General features: G+C 43.9%; 2 protein-coding genes and 1 long non-coding RNA gene across 15 annotated transcripts in view; 2 read left to right on the forward strand and 1 right to left on the reverse strand.

Moving 5' to 3' along the window:
* SLC25A13 (solute carrier family 25 member 13) overlaps nucleotides 1-1,572 on the forward strand; it is a 92,877-nt gene extending 91,305 nt beyond the window's left edge. For both annotated transcript variants that reach the window (XM_042816541.1, XM_042816542.1), the window contains one exon: nucleotides 353-1,572. In XM_042816541.1, coding sequence (XP_042672475.1) covers nucleotides 353-542 — 190 coding nt within the window. In that variant the 3' untranslated portion in view covers nucleotides 543-1,572. The remainder of the gene's footprint in view (nucleotides 1-352) is intronic.
* Nucleotides 1,573-2,208: 636 nt separating this feature from the next.
* On the forward strand, nucleotides 2,209-7,550 carry LOC122159226. 2 transcript variants are annotated; one of them, XR_006168411.1, is made up of 3 exons: nucleotides 2,209-3,244; nucleotides 5,589-5,992; nucleotides 6,885-7,550. It is a non-coding gene; the product is annotated as an uncharacterized LOC122159226 (long non-coding RNA). The 2 variants fall into 2 exon arrangements; XR_006168410.1 differs by having other exon boundaries at nucleotides 5,589-7,550.
* Nucleotides 6,238-17,621, reverse strand: part of DYNC1I1 (dynein cytoplasmic 1 intermediate chain 1) — a 207,602-nt gene continuing 196,218 nt past the window's right edge. For all 11 annotated transcript variants that reach the window (XM_042816549.1, XM_042816554.1, XM_042816551.1 and 8 more), the window contains one exon: nucleotides 6,238-7,149. In XM_042816549.1, coding sequence (XP_042672483.1) covers nucleotides 7,039-7,149 — 111 coding nt within the window. In that variant the 3' untranslated portion in view covers nucleotides 6,238-7,038. The remainder of the gene's footprint in view (nucleotides 7,150-17,621) is intronic.

Consider the following 17,621-nt stretch of genomic DNA (forward strand, 5'->3'; position numbering starts at 1 on the left):
TTTAACATGATTACCAGATGCAGCTGCAGGTGCTTATGAAGCTTTGGGGGCAATAGAAGACTACCAAAGAAGTTATTTAAACTCTGCTGAGTTACTGGATTGGTTGTATGCTGTAGGAGAGACTTCTGAACTTCACACTGCAGTTTTAATCAGTGCACTGAAAGATTTGACCATCCTCCATCTCAGTGAACGCAGAGACCGTTGGCTGTTCTGGAAGGTTGTGGCATTTAATTGAGTTACTCACTAGGAAGTGCTCTCAGGTCCCTCACTCAGCTGTCTTTACGGAGTAGTTTGGTGAATATTGCTTTCATGCTATGGAAATTATTATTTTTCTATTATTATTGTTTTGCAGAAAACCAGCTGGATCGGAGCCAGTTCCTAAATCCAGGATCACGCTCCCTGCTCCTAACCCTGACCATGTTGGTGGTTACAAATTGGCAGTTGCCACTTTTGCAGGGATCGAAAACAAGTTTGGACTTTACCTACCTCGGTTTAAGCCATCACCACCTACCTCAAAGGCTGCTGCAGCAGTAGGACCCTAAGCTTATTGCTGTAGGCTTTTTGTTATTAGTTGGGAAAGAGCCACTTTTCTAATTGGTTAATACTTTTGTTCCTTTAGCTTCACATCGTATAACAGTTTGGCTTCATTTGAGTTTTTAAGGCAGTTCTCATCTTAAACGTAATCATTTGTCTTTGTGCTTCCTTTACCAGATCACTGTGAGATTCTTACCAGTCGTTTTAAGTTTGGGACCATGAATGTATCTGTCCACATCTGACATGAGCTTGTGTTGGGAAGACACTAATTTTAGGTTCCATTTATTGGAGAGGGTTGGGTGAGAGCTGTGAGCCAGATCATCTTACAGACAGTGCTCAGTTGCAGATTCCCAGGGTGGATGTCACACACTGTCACTCAAATGGCAGAAAAACTCAGTGGATGTCACGGTGCTCAAAGCAGAATGAGTTTGAGTGCACCTGTGAATTGGTTCTCAACTTAGTGCGTGTCTGTAGACGTCAGCAAATACACCCCTGGTACCTAAGTCTGCCAGTACAGCTTTGACTTTTTAAATACGTACACGCACAAGTTCTGTTTCTGGATTGTGTTATGAAGCTTTTATGTGGAACATGTTTTTGTAATGGAAACCACATTTATAAATGTTTAGCCGTTGTATTATGTTACTAGTATCAAAATGCTCAAAAGAAAGTGTTATTGTCCATAGTCTTTGCACTTTATGGCAGTACTTTTGGCATTCTACTACACGTACAAGGAAATTTCATAACTAGGTGCCTATCTTGGGTTGCTGGTGTTTGGAATTCAGTTTGTATATGCACTCTAGTAAAACGCTGCTTGTTTAAATAGCTGCAATAGAAAATTCATGCACTGTATCAATGGTACCTGCCTTAACTGCTGGCTTGTAATTGGCAAATAGGTGGTTTCAGATTCTTATTTACTTCATTGAGTCCACAGAGATTAAAATACTCTAAAAGAAAAGATTTTACTTAATTTTTTGGTGCCTTGCACAGTGTTTAGAAGATTATGTATTTATGAAGATAGTAATAAACCTTTCAAACAGATGCACATGTGGTATTCTGTTATGGAAATGGGATAGTACATCCAAAGGCTTGTTCAACTTCATTTATAAATTTAAGTTAAAGCTGATATTCAGGTGTTTGGGCTATAAAAACATCTGCAGTTTGAGAACGAAATTACCTGTGTCCGTGTGTGTAGAAAAGACCCATTGGTGTAGATGTCGTACAAAAAAGACATTTTTCTTCAGTCAGAAAGCAGGATTGAAGTAGGCCTTTCTGCTTGCTTTTTCTGTTTTTCTTTTTTTTTCTTTTTATAGTCATAGAATCACAGACTGGCTTGGACTGAGCTGGAAGGGATCTTAATGATCGCCTAGTTCCAACCTTCTCCCATCGTGGCCAGGGACACCTTCCTCTAAATCAGGCTGCTCAGGGCCCCATCCAGTCTCTGGCCCTGAACGCTTCCAGGTATAGAGCATCCACAGCTTCTCTGGGCAGTCTGTGCCAGCACCTCACCACCCTCCGAGGGAAGAATTACTTCCTAACATCTATCTAAATCTCCCTTCTTTCCATTTAAAATTGTCATTCCTTGTCCTATTACTTCAGGCCCTTGTAAAAAAGTCTTTCTTTAGCTTTTCTGTAGGCCCCCTTTAAGTACTGGAAAGCTACAGTGAGGTCTCCTCAGAACCTCTTCTCCAAGCCAAACAAGACCAGCTCCCTCAGCCTGTCTCCATAGGTGAGCTGCTCCAGCCCTCTGATCGTTCTCCTGACCTCCTCAAGAAGTTCTGTCCAGCAGCTCCACGTCTGTAGCTATGGCCTCAGAGCTGAATGCAGTGCTGTGAGGCCGTGCAAGAGTGGAGCACACAGGTGACACTCGCTTCTCTTGCCCTGATAGTTACGTTTCTTTTGATGCATCCCAGGATGTGGTTGGCTTTCTGGGCTGGTAAGTGCACGCTGCTTGTCATGTTGAGCTTCTTATCAGCCAAAACCTCTAACCTTCTCCTGGCTTCTCTCAATCCATTCTCCTCCCAGCCTGAATTCGTGTTTGGGATTGATGCAACTCAGGTGTAGGACTTTGCACTGAGCCTTGTTGAACTTCATGAGGTTTGCACACGCGCACTTCTCAAGCCAGTCCAGGTACATCTGATAGTATTCTTTCCCTCCAGCCTGTCAGCTGCACCATGCAGCTTGCTGTCATCTGCTAACTCGCTGCAGGTGCACTCAATCCTGCTGTTGTGTCACAGACACAGATGTTAAACCGTGCAGATCCCAATACCAACCCCTGAGGAATGCCACTGATCACTGGTCTCCACCTGAACATTGAGCCAGTGACCACAGCTCTGAGTGCAACCATCCAGCACATTCCTTACCTACCAGGTGATCCATCTGTCAAACCGCACCTCTTCAATTTAGAGACAAGGATGTTGTGCAATACAGTATCAAATGCTTTCTTTGCACAAGTCCAGATAGATGATGTCAGTTGCTCTTCTCTTTTCCACCAATGCTATAACCCTGTCATAGAAGCCATTAGACCTGTGTTATTCTGAGTACCTGGCCAATAGAAGTTACTGCTGGGTATCCTCTGTGCTACCTCTTAAGACAAGAATTTAGTGTTTACAGAAGAATGCTTTTCTTCTTTTGGAAGATGGGAAGTGTTGGCTTCAGCACAGCTTGTAAACTGAGAAAATGCCTGGATGCAGTATCTTTGCAGAAGAAGTAGGTGGGTAATACTGTGTTTTATTGCTATTTGTTGAAGTACTGAAATTGCTATATTACATTTGTGTTTGGGTCGTCATCAAAATTATTTACTTCAACTAAATTGTATTTCAAAATTATCAGTGAAATAAGGCATGAGAATAGCAGCCTGTAGTGCTCGCACACCTGAAGGTGAGGGAGATGATACTTACCAGCAGCTGCACCTCTGAGTTGGGCTGCACTGTGCAGAGAGCACAGGGCAGCTGTTGGCTGCAACCTCTCGGCCTCATCTATTCAAGTCTTCCAAAATGACAGTTCCTTTGTTTCGAAAATGGGTAAAAAGCCTGCTTTTGTGTTTCTCCAAAGTTAACTGTCATGGTTTTTTGTTAAGTCTTGTCACAAAAGTTAAACTTTTTCTCTGGGAGCTGCTTGCGTTTGACACTGGAGATTTTTTAGGCAATTTAGGAGTTGTTTTTCCAATTAATCGCTTGCTTTTGCCTGACTTACCTTGTCAAGAATTTCCACGGGAAAGCAGCAGCTCTTGGAAGACATCTGAGTGCTGAGCTGTTCTTTTGTGCTTTTGGGTCAGTGCCTGCCTAGGTGTGCACATCCAGGTGGCAGCCACTCGCTTCTGACACGGTCTGGGGATGGGATGTCTTGGACTGTTGCAGCCAGGACGCATCTCTGTTAGCAGGGACAGAATGGTGAAGAGTCTGTGATGGCCCAGCTCATGATACTCAGAGCAGTTCTGTCCAGAGATCCTCTGGCTGTGTGCTGTCAGCTTCCTCCAAACACAAAAGGATGCTAAAGTTCTGAAAAGCTTACAGGCCAAGAAATTGTCAGATTGCCTTACAAACATAAGGCCCCAGGGATGTTGAGATGTTTGTTGTCTTTGAGTTTCTGGGTGAGTTACGCAAAGTGTTGGAAAGAATAGGATAAAAGGTAACCTTGTTTGCTTCCTGCAGCCCAGCCACATCCCACTGAGTCAGCCAAAAAGAGAGCTGCTCTAATACTGATGATGTTCCCCACTGGGGGCATCTCAGGCAGCCACCTCTGTTCCTGTTTGTGTGCCCAGCAGGAGCTGAGGGATTTTCTGCCTGTCCCTGAGAAAGGGGGTTTGGCTTAAGTTCCTTAAGACTGACAGTGGGGATGCTGTCATGACCATATGTACCACAGGCTTCCTAAATAACTTGGGCAGGTTTCTCTCAACCTGCTAAAAATGGGGTATCTGACAAACTGCTCTGCGTCTGACTTAGGAGACAGGGCCACCTGGGCCACCTCTGCTGTGCGCCGGGCAATGGCTGAGCACAGCGCTGTGCCCCAGCATGGTGTGAGACTCTGTGCCTCTGCAGCACACGATGTGGCCACACCAGCGCTGCTGTGATACTCAGGCCTTGGATGCTTCTCATGCTCAAGGTTGTCCAAGCCTCTGGCTGCACGCGCTGTCAGCCCTTTGGGCTTTGCTCTGTGGAAATGTGCAGCGCTTCTGAGGCACATCTTGAGGCCACTTTATGAGCTAAGAATGCACAGAGGCAGTGTGGGCAGTGAGTACTTCGTAGAGTTGTGGGGGTGGAAGGGACCTCTAGAGATCATTGAGTCCAACCCTTGCTCAGGCAGGTACCCTACAATAGGTTGCGCAGGTAGGCATCCAGATGGGTCTTGAATATCTCCATAGAAGGGGCTCCGCAGCTGGACAGCCTGTTCCAGTCTGCATCGCCCTTACCATAAGGAAATTCTTCTGCATGGTATTATGGAACTTCCCCTCACTTTGATTCCAAAAACTGAAGGTAATGTGGAAACAAAGAAGCAAAAGTTACTGCTGTCAGTGCACAGCTTACAATGCACAGGAAACAGACTGGGGTTGAGCCCTTTCCCACTGCACCCATGTTGGGTACCATATAATCGATGAATATTAAGTTGTTATAATTACAAAATAAACAAGAGAGTTAGGCAAAGCAGATTATAGTAACAAAAAGAAAAGGGATAGAAAGCTTACCTGTATCCTGGGCTCACTTACGGAACTCCAGCAGAGTGGATCTCCAGACGAGATCCTTCCCCACTGGTAGCCAGCTCTTAAATAGGTCTAGGAGAGGTGCAGCCAGGCTCCACCCCTTCCTGCAGCACAGGAGAATTGCCTTCACCTGTGCTCCTGTGGCTGACTCAGCGCTCTCCTCAGGTGCTCAATCAGAGGTTCAGGCCATGACCCAGCAGTTCCCATACAGGTACACACACTTGGGTGTGGGTTTGCTGTGCAAGGATGATGGGCAGAGCACCCTTGGCCCGTAACAGGCTCTGATGGACATGTGCATGCGTGTGTGTGCCTCCATAGGGCTGACTCTGATAGCTGACACCACTGTGCACTGTTTCAGGTCCTGTGTCTGCAGGCATAGGGATGTGACATCCCCATCTGAGGAACCCAGCCCATGGTTCAGAATATGATTGGCCCTGGATGGCATTAGCCAATACAGTCCTGAACAGCATGGAGATGTGCTTCCCTGGTAACACACAGACTTGTTACTGCCTGACTTCAGTGCTTCCTGCTGTGATGGCTCACCTGTCTGCCCAGGGGACACTGCAATGCTGTGCTGCCAGCAGCCTGCCACATCCCTCAGCCTGTGCCCTGCTGCCTTGCTCCGGTCATGAATTCCTTGTAAAGTAGAATGTTCCCTTGTTTCCTACCACGAACTGACTCTCAAGACAGCTGGAGGAGACCTTTTTTCCTTATTCCTTTTCTTCTCGTTCATACAGCAGCACAGTGCTGTTATGTGTGCAGGTAACCATGCACAGTAGGGTTGGGGAGGAAACCAAACCTAGAAGCTGGCATGGATTAGTTTGTTCTGTAACAGCTGCAGAGAATCTGTTGCACCAAGGCCATGGCTGGCCAGTCCTGCACCTCCGTGTGCTCACGCAGCAGCTGCAGTAGTGCTCTGCAAGCCGGCAAAGCCCCGTTTCCCAGTGCCCAGTAATGAATGTGCTGAGCGCTGCTGGCAGGGAAGGATTAACCACACTGCAACAGAACAGGCTGGATACATTTTATTGGCAACGCTAGTGTCATACTCGGGAACCACAACCCTTTGTCAGACTGTTAGTGTTAACTTGCATGACAAGTATCAGTGACCAACTGTATTTGAAATATTGTTAAAGTGCCTAGAAATAATGGGCGTCTTAAAAAGAGGAAAGGAAACGCACTCCATCCACTCAAGCCAACCTTTATAGATCTTACATCTTAAGCACAACTGATGCACTGTAATTGTTACGTGGACTTTAATGTAACCTCTACAGCAGCACACAGACAATGCAGTTCTCTCATTATGCACATGCTTTAGGATCGTTTATTTTAATGCTTTCAAATAAATATGTTCCATGCAGCACACCGCAATAAATAAGGAGCAGCAACTTTCGTATAGTACATCCATTCATAATGTAAGTCACCATGTGAAACACCACATCTAAAGCCTTTGGCCCAGTCCCATACAGTGAAGCACACCACATCTGCACATAATCATATCTGGCTTCATATGGATTTAATAGGACTACGCCAGAAGGGCAATGTGAGCACAAGTTTAACCAGGGGTTCCTACCCATTAAATACGGCTACTAAGTAGTTAAAAGGCAACAACTAAACCCATAAAGGGTTGATTTGTCTTTTCTTTCTTACCTTTCAGACAGAAATATAAAGTATGAAAATGCTCTGGATTTTTTCAGCCCCGTGTAAAGCCGTGTGATTAGCATGGAATGCTCTGAGCAGTACTGGCACGCACGCTGGCATCGGCAGCCACAGCCCGACAGTCTGCAGGGAAGGCCGCTCCTCCTCTTCCTCTATGCTGCCAGCTCCACCGCCCCCTCCTCCTCGCTGTCCGCCCGGTTGGCGCGGATCTCCACCAGGGTCCGAGCAAAGCGCGTCCATTCGTCGTTGTGCGGCACCGCCAGCTGCAGAGAGACAGCACAGGGATGACAGCCCGGCGAGGCACGGCGCCTGCCACAGCCCGTGGCCGGCCATGTCAGCCCGCAGCGCTGCCCCATCCCGGCACAAAGCCACTCTTCTCCCATCCAGCTCCGGTGGCAGAGAGAAAAGCTTCTCTCTCTGCAGGATTCTGGGGAGGAGTGCTTTGCTTCAGCACTGTCGCAGAACCCCTCTGTGAACCTTTCTGATTTTCCAAACTACCACAAGCTCGCTCTCTGTGACACATCCATATGCATTTCACAGCACACACATGGCCAAGAGTAATTGTTTGCAGGACCGAGGTCGGTGTGTACAAGGTAACAGTGCTTTTACAACGCTGTACTGAAACCATGTTCCTGAAGTTCATTAAAGCTCTTATTAAAATAAATATATTCTGCTATCTTAGTTACCCTCCTCTACGTTAAGGAATTTACCATGAGGAAGCGTGCACTATAAGGGGAACATAAAACCAACTGGAGACTGCCCCGCCAGCATCTGTTTTGAAATTGACTCGTAAGATCCGTTTCCATTCAATAGCACTGATGTTTCTGGTGAAGAGCTCTTGAACATCAGGCTTCAAGAGGAGCCTGTAACCCACAGCGCAACTTCCTGATAAAACGCAGTAGTGATATGACAAAATAGCAGTCATTTCCAGCTGGATCCAACACTGCAATTTCTTGAAGACAACACAAACTGAGATGGTCCACACTGGAATAGAAGCAAATTGTTCTCACCCCCTTCCTTCCCTACAGCGGTCTATATGGCTGGAGACTGAGCAAAAGTGATTTACACAAACTGGGAAGCCCGATTTGGGCAAGAACTTGCATAAAAGCCTAATGTTAACCCTGTGTGTACACTGCTGCAAGTTCAGAGTTGATTGCATGGATGGGTATTTGCAATACCTCCTTGTATCTCAATTAAGTCAATGAGATTTTCAACTACTATGCATCTAGTTTTGCCTCTACAGCCAATATTACAGGCAATGATCTAGCATATGTTTCAAAGTATATCCATATACGTGTATATGGATATATATATGTATATGTATATATAGGACATATATGTGTCCTATATCCACATATAGGACACATACCAATGACTCAGCCATGTTATATGAAGGTCAGGCATACAGTAGCTTTGTTTTGCCTACTGAAATATTGAATATAATACAGCTCAATATTTACTGATGTTGCAGACCAAAAAACACCTGTGTTTTTTGACCAAAAAATTCTGTGTGAAAATTACCAGCCCTCAACGTGCCTCCACCTTCCACTTTTGCATTTTTCTCTTTAACTTCTGGAATGGAGACCAGAGTTCCAGGAGCAAACCATGGGAGCCAGCCGTCCCTTTCACAGAATCACAGAATCGCAAGGTTGGAAACGACCTGCAAGATCATCTAGTCCAACCACCCTCCCATTCCTATTAGTGCCACAAGCTACTAAACCATATCACAGCACGTCATCCAGATGCCTCTTGAACACTGCCAGGGACGGCGACTCCACCACCTCCCTGGGCAGCCATTCCAGTGCCTGACCATTCTCTGAGGGAAACAGTTTCTCCTAATGTCCAACCTAAACCTCCTCTGGTATAACTTTTGGCCGTTTCCTCGGGTCCTACTATTTGCCTGGGAGAAGAAGCCAGACCCTTTTGCACCACAGCCTCCCTTCAGGAAGTTGTACAGTGCAATGAGGTCTCCCCTGAGCCTCCTCTTCTCCAGACTGAACAACCCCAGCTCCCTCATCCGCTCCTCATAAGACTTGTGCTCCAGACCCCTCACCAGCTTTCTTGCCCTCCTTTGAACATGTTCCAGGGCCTCAATGTCTTTCTTGTAGTGAGTGGCCCAAAACTGAACACAATACTCGAGGTGCGGCCTCACCAGTGCTGAGTACAGGGGATGATCACCTCCCTGCTCCTGCTGGCCACACTATTTCTAATGCAGGCCAGGATGCCGTTGGCCCTCTTGGCCACTTGGGCACACTGCTGGCTCATGTTCAGCCGAGCATCAACCAACACCCCCAGGTCCCTTTCCTCTTTACAGTCATGCAACTGCTCATCTCCAAGCCTGTAATGCTGCATGGGGTTGTTGTGGCCAAAGTGCAGGACCCGGCACTTGGCCTTGTTGAACCTCATCCCATTCACCTCAGCCCAGCGATCCAGCTTATCCGGATCCCTCTGCAGGGCCTCCCTGCCCTCAGGCACATCGACACCACCTCCCAACTTGGTGTCATCTGCAAACTTACTCAGGGTACACTCAATCCCTTCATCTAAGTCATCAATGAAGATATTAAACAGGATGGGCCCCAGCACTGACCCCTGGGGGACACCACTTGAAACAGACTTCACTCCATTGACCACAACCCATTGAGCACAGCCCTCCAGCCAGTTCCTCATCCAACAGAGGGTAAAACTGTCCAAGTCACGGGCAGCCAGTTTCCGCAGAAGGATACTGTGAGAGACCATGTCAAAGGCTTTGCTGAAGTCTAGGTAGACTACATCAACTGCCTTTCCCTCATCTACCAGTCTGGTCACCCAGTCGTAGAAGGAGATGAGGTTGGTCAAACACAACCTGCCTTTCATGAACCCATGCTGGCTGGGCCTGATCCCGTGGACGCTGCGCACGAGCCGTGTGATCTCTCCCAGGAGGATTTGTGCCATGACCTTCCCTGGCACTGATGTCAGGCTGACAGGCCTTTCACACACACACACACACACGTGGATCTGCTGTGGCCTTCAGTTGAAAGAAAGCTCTGTTCTCTGAAGAACATTAAACAGAAGGAAACATTAACATCAAGATGAAGGTCACTTCACCAACACACAAGCACCCATAGCAAAGGTTTGGTCACACACACGCCTACACAAAGGCCTGCAGAGTAAGCTGAGAGACGATGCAAAGATCCTTCCATTACAGATGAAGCCCAAGCCATCTGTGCATCAAATTCTATGTTACCACTGCTGGTGTTCTAAAAGACTTTCTTTCTCATGACGTGCATAGCACTGTCATTTGTCAAACTGAATGAAAACATGAAATAAGCCTCAGTCATGTCGAGTAGTGAAATCGTTAAAGTGGAACAATATATTAGGCAAAGGATTCCGTGAATTTAATAAAGCCTCATTTCTTGTTCTCTTTTTAAATCCCAAATGGCTTTACATTGTATTAAGTGGCTCAAGATGATAATACATCAAAAGAAAAAAAAAAAAGAATGTATTTATTACAATGCGATAATTTAATTCCCTTTACACCACAGCACGGCCACAGACAAATAAATCAAAGCCCAAATGACAACAAACTGAAAACTGAACCTCCTCTCTGCAAACGTAGATATGCAATATGGCTAACTAACAGCTTCAGAAGGGCTCAGGCCTTTTTTAATGCCTCAAATCACAAAACAGTGATTTAAGTGAAGACCGTTAGCACACAGATGAAAACATTCAGTGTCCACATGCAATCTAATTACTTAGATCTTCGTTTTATTGTACCTTATTTAATCTCACACATTGCATCACACCTTCAACAAAGGGAGAGTTCTGCTAATAGTCTGGTAGTAGAACAAACCTCTCTAATCTAAATCCCTCAGGGATGCAGAGTCAAGTCAAGGGAAAACAAACTTTTATTCTTCTTTCTAAGAAGTCCCTAATGCTGAACTACGCAAGTTATAAGGCAAAAGACCACAAACAAAAACAAAAGCATCCACAAACTCCAATTCAAATTCTTGTATGAATTAATGCTCCCAGTCGCTGTCAATTAAAGTTCATTCAGCTGGGCATGCTCACACTGATAACTGCTCAAGGCCCGTGTCCCTCCGTGGACCAAACTCCCCATTTCAGCTTTCCCGATGCAGTAGTTGTACTGCAAATCCCAGGGCAGGGGAGGAAGAAAATAAATTTGTAGGAGAAGGATGGGGACTTAGAGCTGTTTAGGTGTTTCTTACTCATATGCCATTTCTCTGTCCACTTTCAGTCACTCCAAAGCAGCATGTGTTGAGTTCCAGCAGTCATAATCACTACGCAGAGTGGAAATGTTCACCAAAGCATAAGGTAATATAATAAGTTATATTAACATTTGGGTCATAAGGTTATTTGAATGAACTGACTGCTATGGAGCAGAACAAGAAAATAAATGTTATTTAGTGTTCTCCTTTGATCCCTTCACAAGGGAACGTAAGCGCTACCTGCAGCTAATTAATTAACTGAATTACTCACACCACTTTAGCTTAAATACCACAGTGTATTTAGGTTGCATCAGATAGCAATTCTAATGAGGAAAACCAGTATTACCAAAGCAGTGTGGTGACTTAAGCCAAACTTTGTCTGTTCAGACGTTAGGAGTTGTTCGGTCTTCTATCCAGCTTTTAAAATATCAAAAGAGTTCAGGCTGCAAGTGTGACTACAAGTTTATGCAGCCACACAAACCTGCTCCTGCTTGTGAAGTTACGTGTGCTCAGCTGGTTACAGGTAATGCAAGAAAACATTTTAGCAAGATGCTGAAATGATGATTCATTTTTTTATTGGGTGAAGCCACTTAACTTGGGACATCTGAGGTTCTTTCATTCTCAACAATCAACATTTTCTTTCTATCACTCTAATCTTGTGAGAACCCTCTCCTCAATTAAAATCCATGAAATACCTTCCAAAAGCACTTCAGTATCTATGAAATGGGTATCTGTAACTGTTTGATAAATGATCAGTGACCTGTAACATACTAAACATCGTACAAACATAACATTTCATCATTTCAACTAGTTCACAAACTGCTACTCGATGATATTCAAAAGCTGATTTATGTCATGCAAACTCTCAGAATTAATTTGTCCACCGCCTCCATTACTATGATTTTAGATACACAGATTCTGGTGAGAAAAAGTGTCAGTAAAGCTTCTGAAAAGGAAGCACGCCCTGGGCAGCACCTCCCAACCAGCAACCTGAGTGTCCCAAGCAAAGCGAGCTCAGTGCAGCCCCTTGTACTGCACACAAGGGCCAGTATGCAGCAGCCACAGCTACTGCCAAATACTGGAGTGGTGGATTGGCAATTTCAGCAAGCTCAGGCTCTGTTCCAGACAGTAACACCAAGTGGATTCCTAACTATTCTTGTGACGTGCTACAGTTACCAGGTTATCTTATTAGGGACGAATAACATCATACCCATGTGAACCTTACCCAGCTTGTGCTTCCCTGGGTGTGCCACATGCACAGGTACTATAGGAAGGCAACCACTGACTGGACAGAATAGAATAAAAGGTGCTTAGAAAGTGAGATGATGGGATGCAGTGACATAAGGCTTATACAAGTATATAAGGAGATCTCCCCATTCTCATTTGTCTCTTTCCCAACAGCCAGAGGTGGCTGCATTCTGGTAAGTCAGAAGCCTCTGGTTTCCAACTTTAATCTCAACCTCTTCAATTTTGGTGATAATGTGTTGAGCTGACGGGATTTATCTGGTTGGGTCACACAGGCCAGCTGCAGAAGGTTGATTTTTTTCTATTCACCTTTTCAGAGCCATGTAGTTATAGCAGGCTTAGAAGCAACAATGCTTAGAAGCAACTCTACAGTTTTGGGCACCACAATACAAGGACATAAAACTTTATAGTAAAGATCATCTACAGGAAGTTATGAAGATAGTGCAGGATTTAGGCAAGCAAGGCGTATGAAGAGAGACTGAGGTCTCTTGGTTTGTTCAGCTCAGAGAAGAAGAGGCAGAGGAGAGGCCTCATGGGAGCCTACAGCTCCTCAGAGGGAATGGAAGGGCAGGAGCCTTTGGATATATGAAACTTCTGAGGCCATTCTGTGCTACCTGAGCTCCAGCCAAGCACATCACTTACCTGCCAGTTCTCCAGCCCTGAATCATAAACGTGCTCTCCTTGAAACTAGTACTGACCAAGAAGATGGCATACTTGCATTCTGATAAGAGAACATGGGAGTTCTCTCTCTTCCTAAGGCTCCCAAGGCAAGCTAGTCACAGGGAGCAGCACAAACAGGGGTGTCACCAGGAACAGCCTTCTGTACCTTCTTGTCAAGGCAGAGATGTCCTCAGATTACAGAGCTTCCAATCCATACACCAGACGTCATCCAAATACGAGCTGCATGTCCCTATGTTTCTACAGAAACCGTGCTTTTAGGAACTTCCCTGAGCATTACTACCCTTAAAATCTTAATGCAGAACTTGGGGAGGGGTTATTTGTGCTCAAGAAGAGACACCTGTTGACACTGCCAGCTGTGCTTGCCAGTGCTAAGCTCCCCAGGCAAGCAGCAAAACAACAGAAATACAGTGCCTGAAGACACAAATCAGCATAAATTTAATTTCATTTTCTGATCATTAAACACTTTCTGGTAACATCTTTTCTTTTAATTTTTGTCTATTAAAAAAAATATATATATTTTCTAGACCACACAAAAAAAATAATCCAACCCTGAATATCCAGGAAGTTGAAATAAGATATTTCAAGTTTTTCAGTGTACTCCCCTCCTATCCATCTTTTTTATTGCTGAAAGTGTTTCAGCTCAATTTGTCCAAATCTTGGTATAGCTTCAGTTTCCCTGAAAAACCACTTTCCAGGGCATGAATTATTCATTGAGGATATTTCACTTTATTCCTGGCTGAGTGCATTTCCTGGAGCCTCTAAATCTTTGGTATGGGAATGGACAACTCTCTCTGCCTTCATCCTTCCATGCTCTTGTCCAGCACCACTGTTCTGTGAGGGCTGCGGGCTCTCCTGAGAAGGGGAAAATGCAACAGCAATTTCAAGAGCAGCAGCCTCACTTTGGAGAAGCCAGCTTCCCAAACCCTCAAAGGGAGCACAGTAGCCCATATTCAACCTATTGTATTTCTTTTTAATGACTGTACCTCATGGTCAATTTACCTGTCATTGTGATACTGGTTCACAAACTGCAGTGCTGATTACGGGTGAAGGTATTGTGCAATCCAGAGCGCCAGGTTAATAATTACATTTTTTTTCACCTTTACCTGGAGTTCTGATAGCTCAGAGGAAAAATAGCAGTGGGAAGACCTTTCTAAACAATGTCTCTGACTCCTGGGTTAATTTGGAGGAGTGCATTTTTCCAACCCAAACGATCTATAATCACCTCTAACACACACGTTTCATGAACACAGGTGTAAAAGGAGAATCTGAAAATGAACCGTTACACCACGACTCAGAGCAATCTGCCAAATGTATGTGGTCTGCAGCCACACACTGTTTTCAATTAGATGCTTGCAGACGAGCCTGCACGGTGGTCCAAGCAACACTTCAAGGGTGATAGAGGCTCCCAAGTCAAAAATCTGTGACCCATTCCAATATTTTATATAAGTACAGTGCTTTATTTTCTTGGTTTTGCATCTAGAAAACCCTTTTCTGACCTAAGTTACATGACAGGTTTTTATAGCTAGTCACCGTGCTCCTAGAGATCAGGAGCTTTCTGATTAACATGTATCTTTCATTCACTGCATTCATGCTTTCTGCTCTTTGGAGGTAAAGGCTGGCCTTAACAGAGAATCCTATTCACTCGTCTCCACTTTGGCAAAGCTGCATGAGCAAGAAAATCTTATGTTAAACGAGGAGAACTATACAAAAACTATATGAAAATTAATGCTCCTCTCATCTCTGAAATGTTCTGTTACTATTATATTTTTTGACAAAGGCTGTTTAATCACTCTTTGAAGAGCTAGCTAATTAAAACATGAGAATATTGAGTTTGTGAAAAACAGCAAGTTTTCTAGCGAGTAAATTAATTTTAATGACTGAAATCTTAAAATTCACACTAATTTATCTCTGTGTGTGGCTTATCACCATTTTTATATTCTCTCAGTTTAATAGCGCCATCAAATAAATGCAGCTTCAGGAGAATATCATTCTTGCCATTTTCCCTAGGCAGAATTTTGTCAGCCTGTATCATCCATATCACCCTCTAAAATTACACACTGGATTGAAAAGAAATCTGTTGCAAACACTTTGTGCGGTGGATTAACAATATCTGGATGTATTTATGACACTGTAGGTAAAAATGTTTGTATGATGGTAAGATACAACTACTGAAATAGCTGTAGCTTGGTCTTTTCTGCAAAGCAGGACAGATGATCAGTCTAACTCTCTGGGTAAATGTAAGGACCTGCAGGATGAGGATCATCATGCTTACAGATCAGAAACAGGAATAGCAGTTCTCCTTTAAACAAGTCATCTGATCTTCCAGAGTTCAGCAGATATTTTATCACTGACACTGAGGTGAAAACAGATACACAATGTAAATGTGAAGAACCTCGATAGGCACGCACACAAAGTCGGCAGGCACGCACCTATTCTGGCCCTGCTCTTGCCCCACAGAATCCATTCCAGAATGTCTCTGACGTTTTTCTCAACCTATATGGATTTCTTTTTTCCTGAAAAAGCCTATATTTTTCCAGGCAACACCCTATGCCACACACATGGATGGAAACAAAGTGGGAGGTAATGTGCAAGGAAATGGCCACCAAAGTAACCAAGAGCACCCTTTTCACATAACTATGGTACCACTGTATTTAACTCTTGGGAGAGCCGAGCATCACTGTTAACAATGGATGAAACCACTGGCAGGAACTCAAACCCCACATACTGCATGCAGATGATTTTAATAAGATACAGTGTTTAGACCACAAAGGATACACTCCAGAGTAGCTCTATATATATTTGTTTACTTAATTGAAGGGGAGGAATCCCATAGGCAGCCTAAATACTGCATTTACTCTATGCACAGCAGTTAGTCTAGTGTCACAGACACAGTATACACCAAGCTTCTATGGAGTTAATTACTTAGCCCTCATCTAGATTAATGTCTGTTGTGATTTATTTCTTTGCAATTCACCAGAGTCTGATTTAACTAGTACTACCAGAGTAAAAAGACAAAATATTAGTTTATATAGGGGGGAAAAAAAAAGAGCTTAATTTCTAACAGAAACAGAACAGATTTTCAGCAAAATTCAAGTTTTCCTTCCAAGGAGAACAGCAGCTGCTAAATTGTTACATATTTAATGGTAAACTCTGTTTCAAATACAAAACAAACAATGGTGTTATTTTAATAACTTACATGTAATGAGAAAAGATGCACTGTATAAAGTTTCTACATACGAATTCAAGTGCTTGAATGCCTATTAATTCTTCTCTAAAGTCGGTCCTCTTTGTCTCTAGCAGTCATCTTGATGCCAGGCTACCGGGAGAACAGACTAAAATGCAGTCTGTAAATTATACATACATGACACACAAATGCATGTTAACAGAACATTATGACTGCAGACTCTTAACACTTCAAAGATAGGAAATGTCAAGAGTTAGGCTCGACTCCCTTGATTTAAGCATGTTATTCATTTTGCTTTATGACACTGTCTTTAATCTTTCTCAAAAAAAAAAAAAAAAAAAAAAAAAGTTTTTTTTAAAAAAACAACCCACAGAACTTGTGCTGGAAGCAAACAGCAATTTCAGAACATTTCAGCCTGGTTTCAGCCTGAAGGATTAGAACTTGATAAGCTTATGAAAAAGAAAGCAAGAAAGTGGAAAGTATCTTTAATTGTAGACAACACCACATTTCAGCCTGTAATATCAGAGCTGGCTCAGACTCTCCCAAACTAACTAGGAAGACAGATATCCAAACAATCAAACAGATTTTTCTCCCCTCAATTAGTGTATCAACAAGCTGCATTTGGTACTGACTACAGAAGACAAAACACTGAGTAACCACGAGATTCTTGAAAGAGATGACAACGGTGAAATGTCAGCTGCTTTTGTTTCCCTAGATCACCTCGTAGTTTTAAAATAAGAAACTTTAAACTATCAGTTTATAGACTATTCTTAAGCCGTAAGCATTTCCATGCAATACTTCAGCACCTTTCCCAGGCATTTTGTGGTGGTCCTCTCCTATGGATCTCCTTGTGCTATTTCCAATGGCAGCAACTACTGACCTCTTGAGATCCTTGGAAAGAAGAGAGATTTAGCATAATTCGATAGCTACAAGAGAAGAAAGAGCATCTGCTGTGCTTCAGAACACCTAACCATTTTTCTATGAAAGAGGCAGTGTCCTAAGCAGCAAAAACATTCAGAGTTAAGAGAAGGAGGTACACATCCCATCATTCACCTCCCGTAAGGATCCTAGTCTTGAGATATGGAAGTCAGAGAAAAGTCATGAAAAACTCCTGTAATTTTTGTTTTGCCTGAGTCTTGAGTTAAATGATCACATAATCCCTGCTCTACCAAAGTATATTATCTTGCATTAAAAGAGACCAGAGCTATATTATTCCCACTGACTGGAGAAGGGGACCTCATTTTCAAGAAGGGGAAAAAAAAAGAAGATCCAGGAGACTACAAGACAGTTGGTCTCACCTCTGTCCCTGGCAGGATCGTGGAGCAGAAACCCTCAGAAGGACCTACTGATGTGCATGGAAAATAAGGATGAGGCGACTGGTGGTACAAACATGGCTTCACCAAGGGCAAATAATGACTCA

The sequence above is a fragment of the Centrocercus urophasianus genome, unplaced genomic scaffold, assembly GCF_019232065.1.
Source record: "Centrocercus urophasianus isolate 14NV4802_14NV808 unplaced genomic scaffold, USGS_Curo_1.0 seq_16, whole genome shotgun sequence".
In the NCBI taxonomy this organism is placed as follows: Eukaryota; Metazoa; Chordata; class Aves; order Galliformes; family Phasianidae; genus Centrocercus; species Centrocercus urophasianus.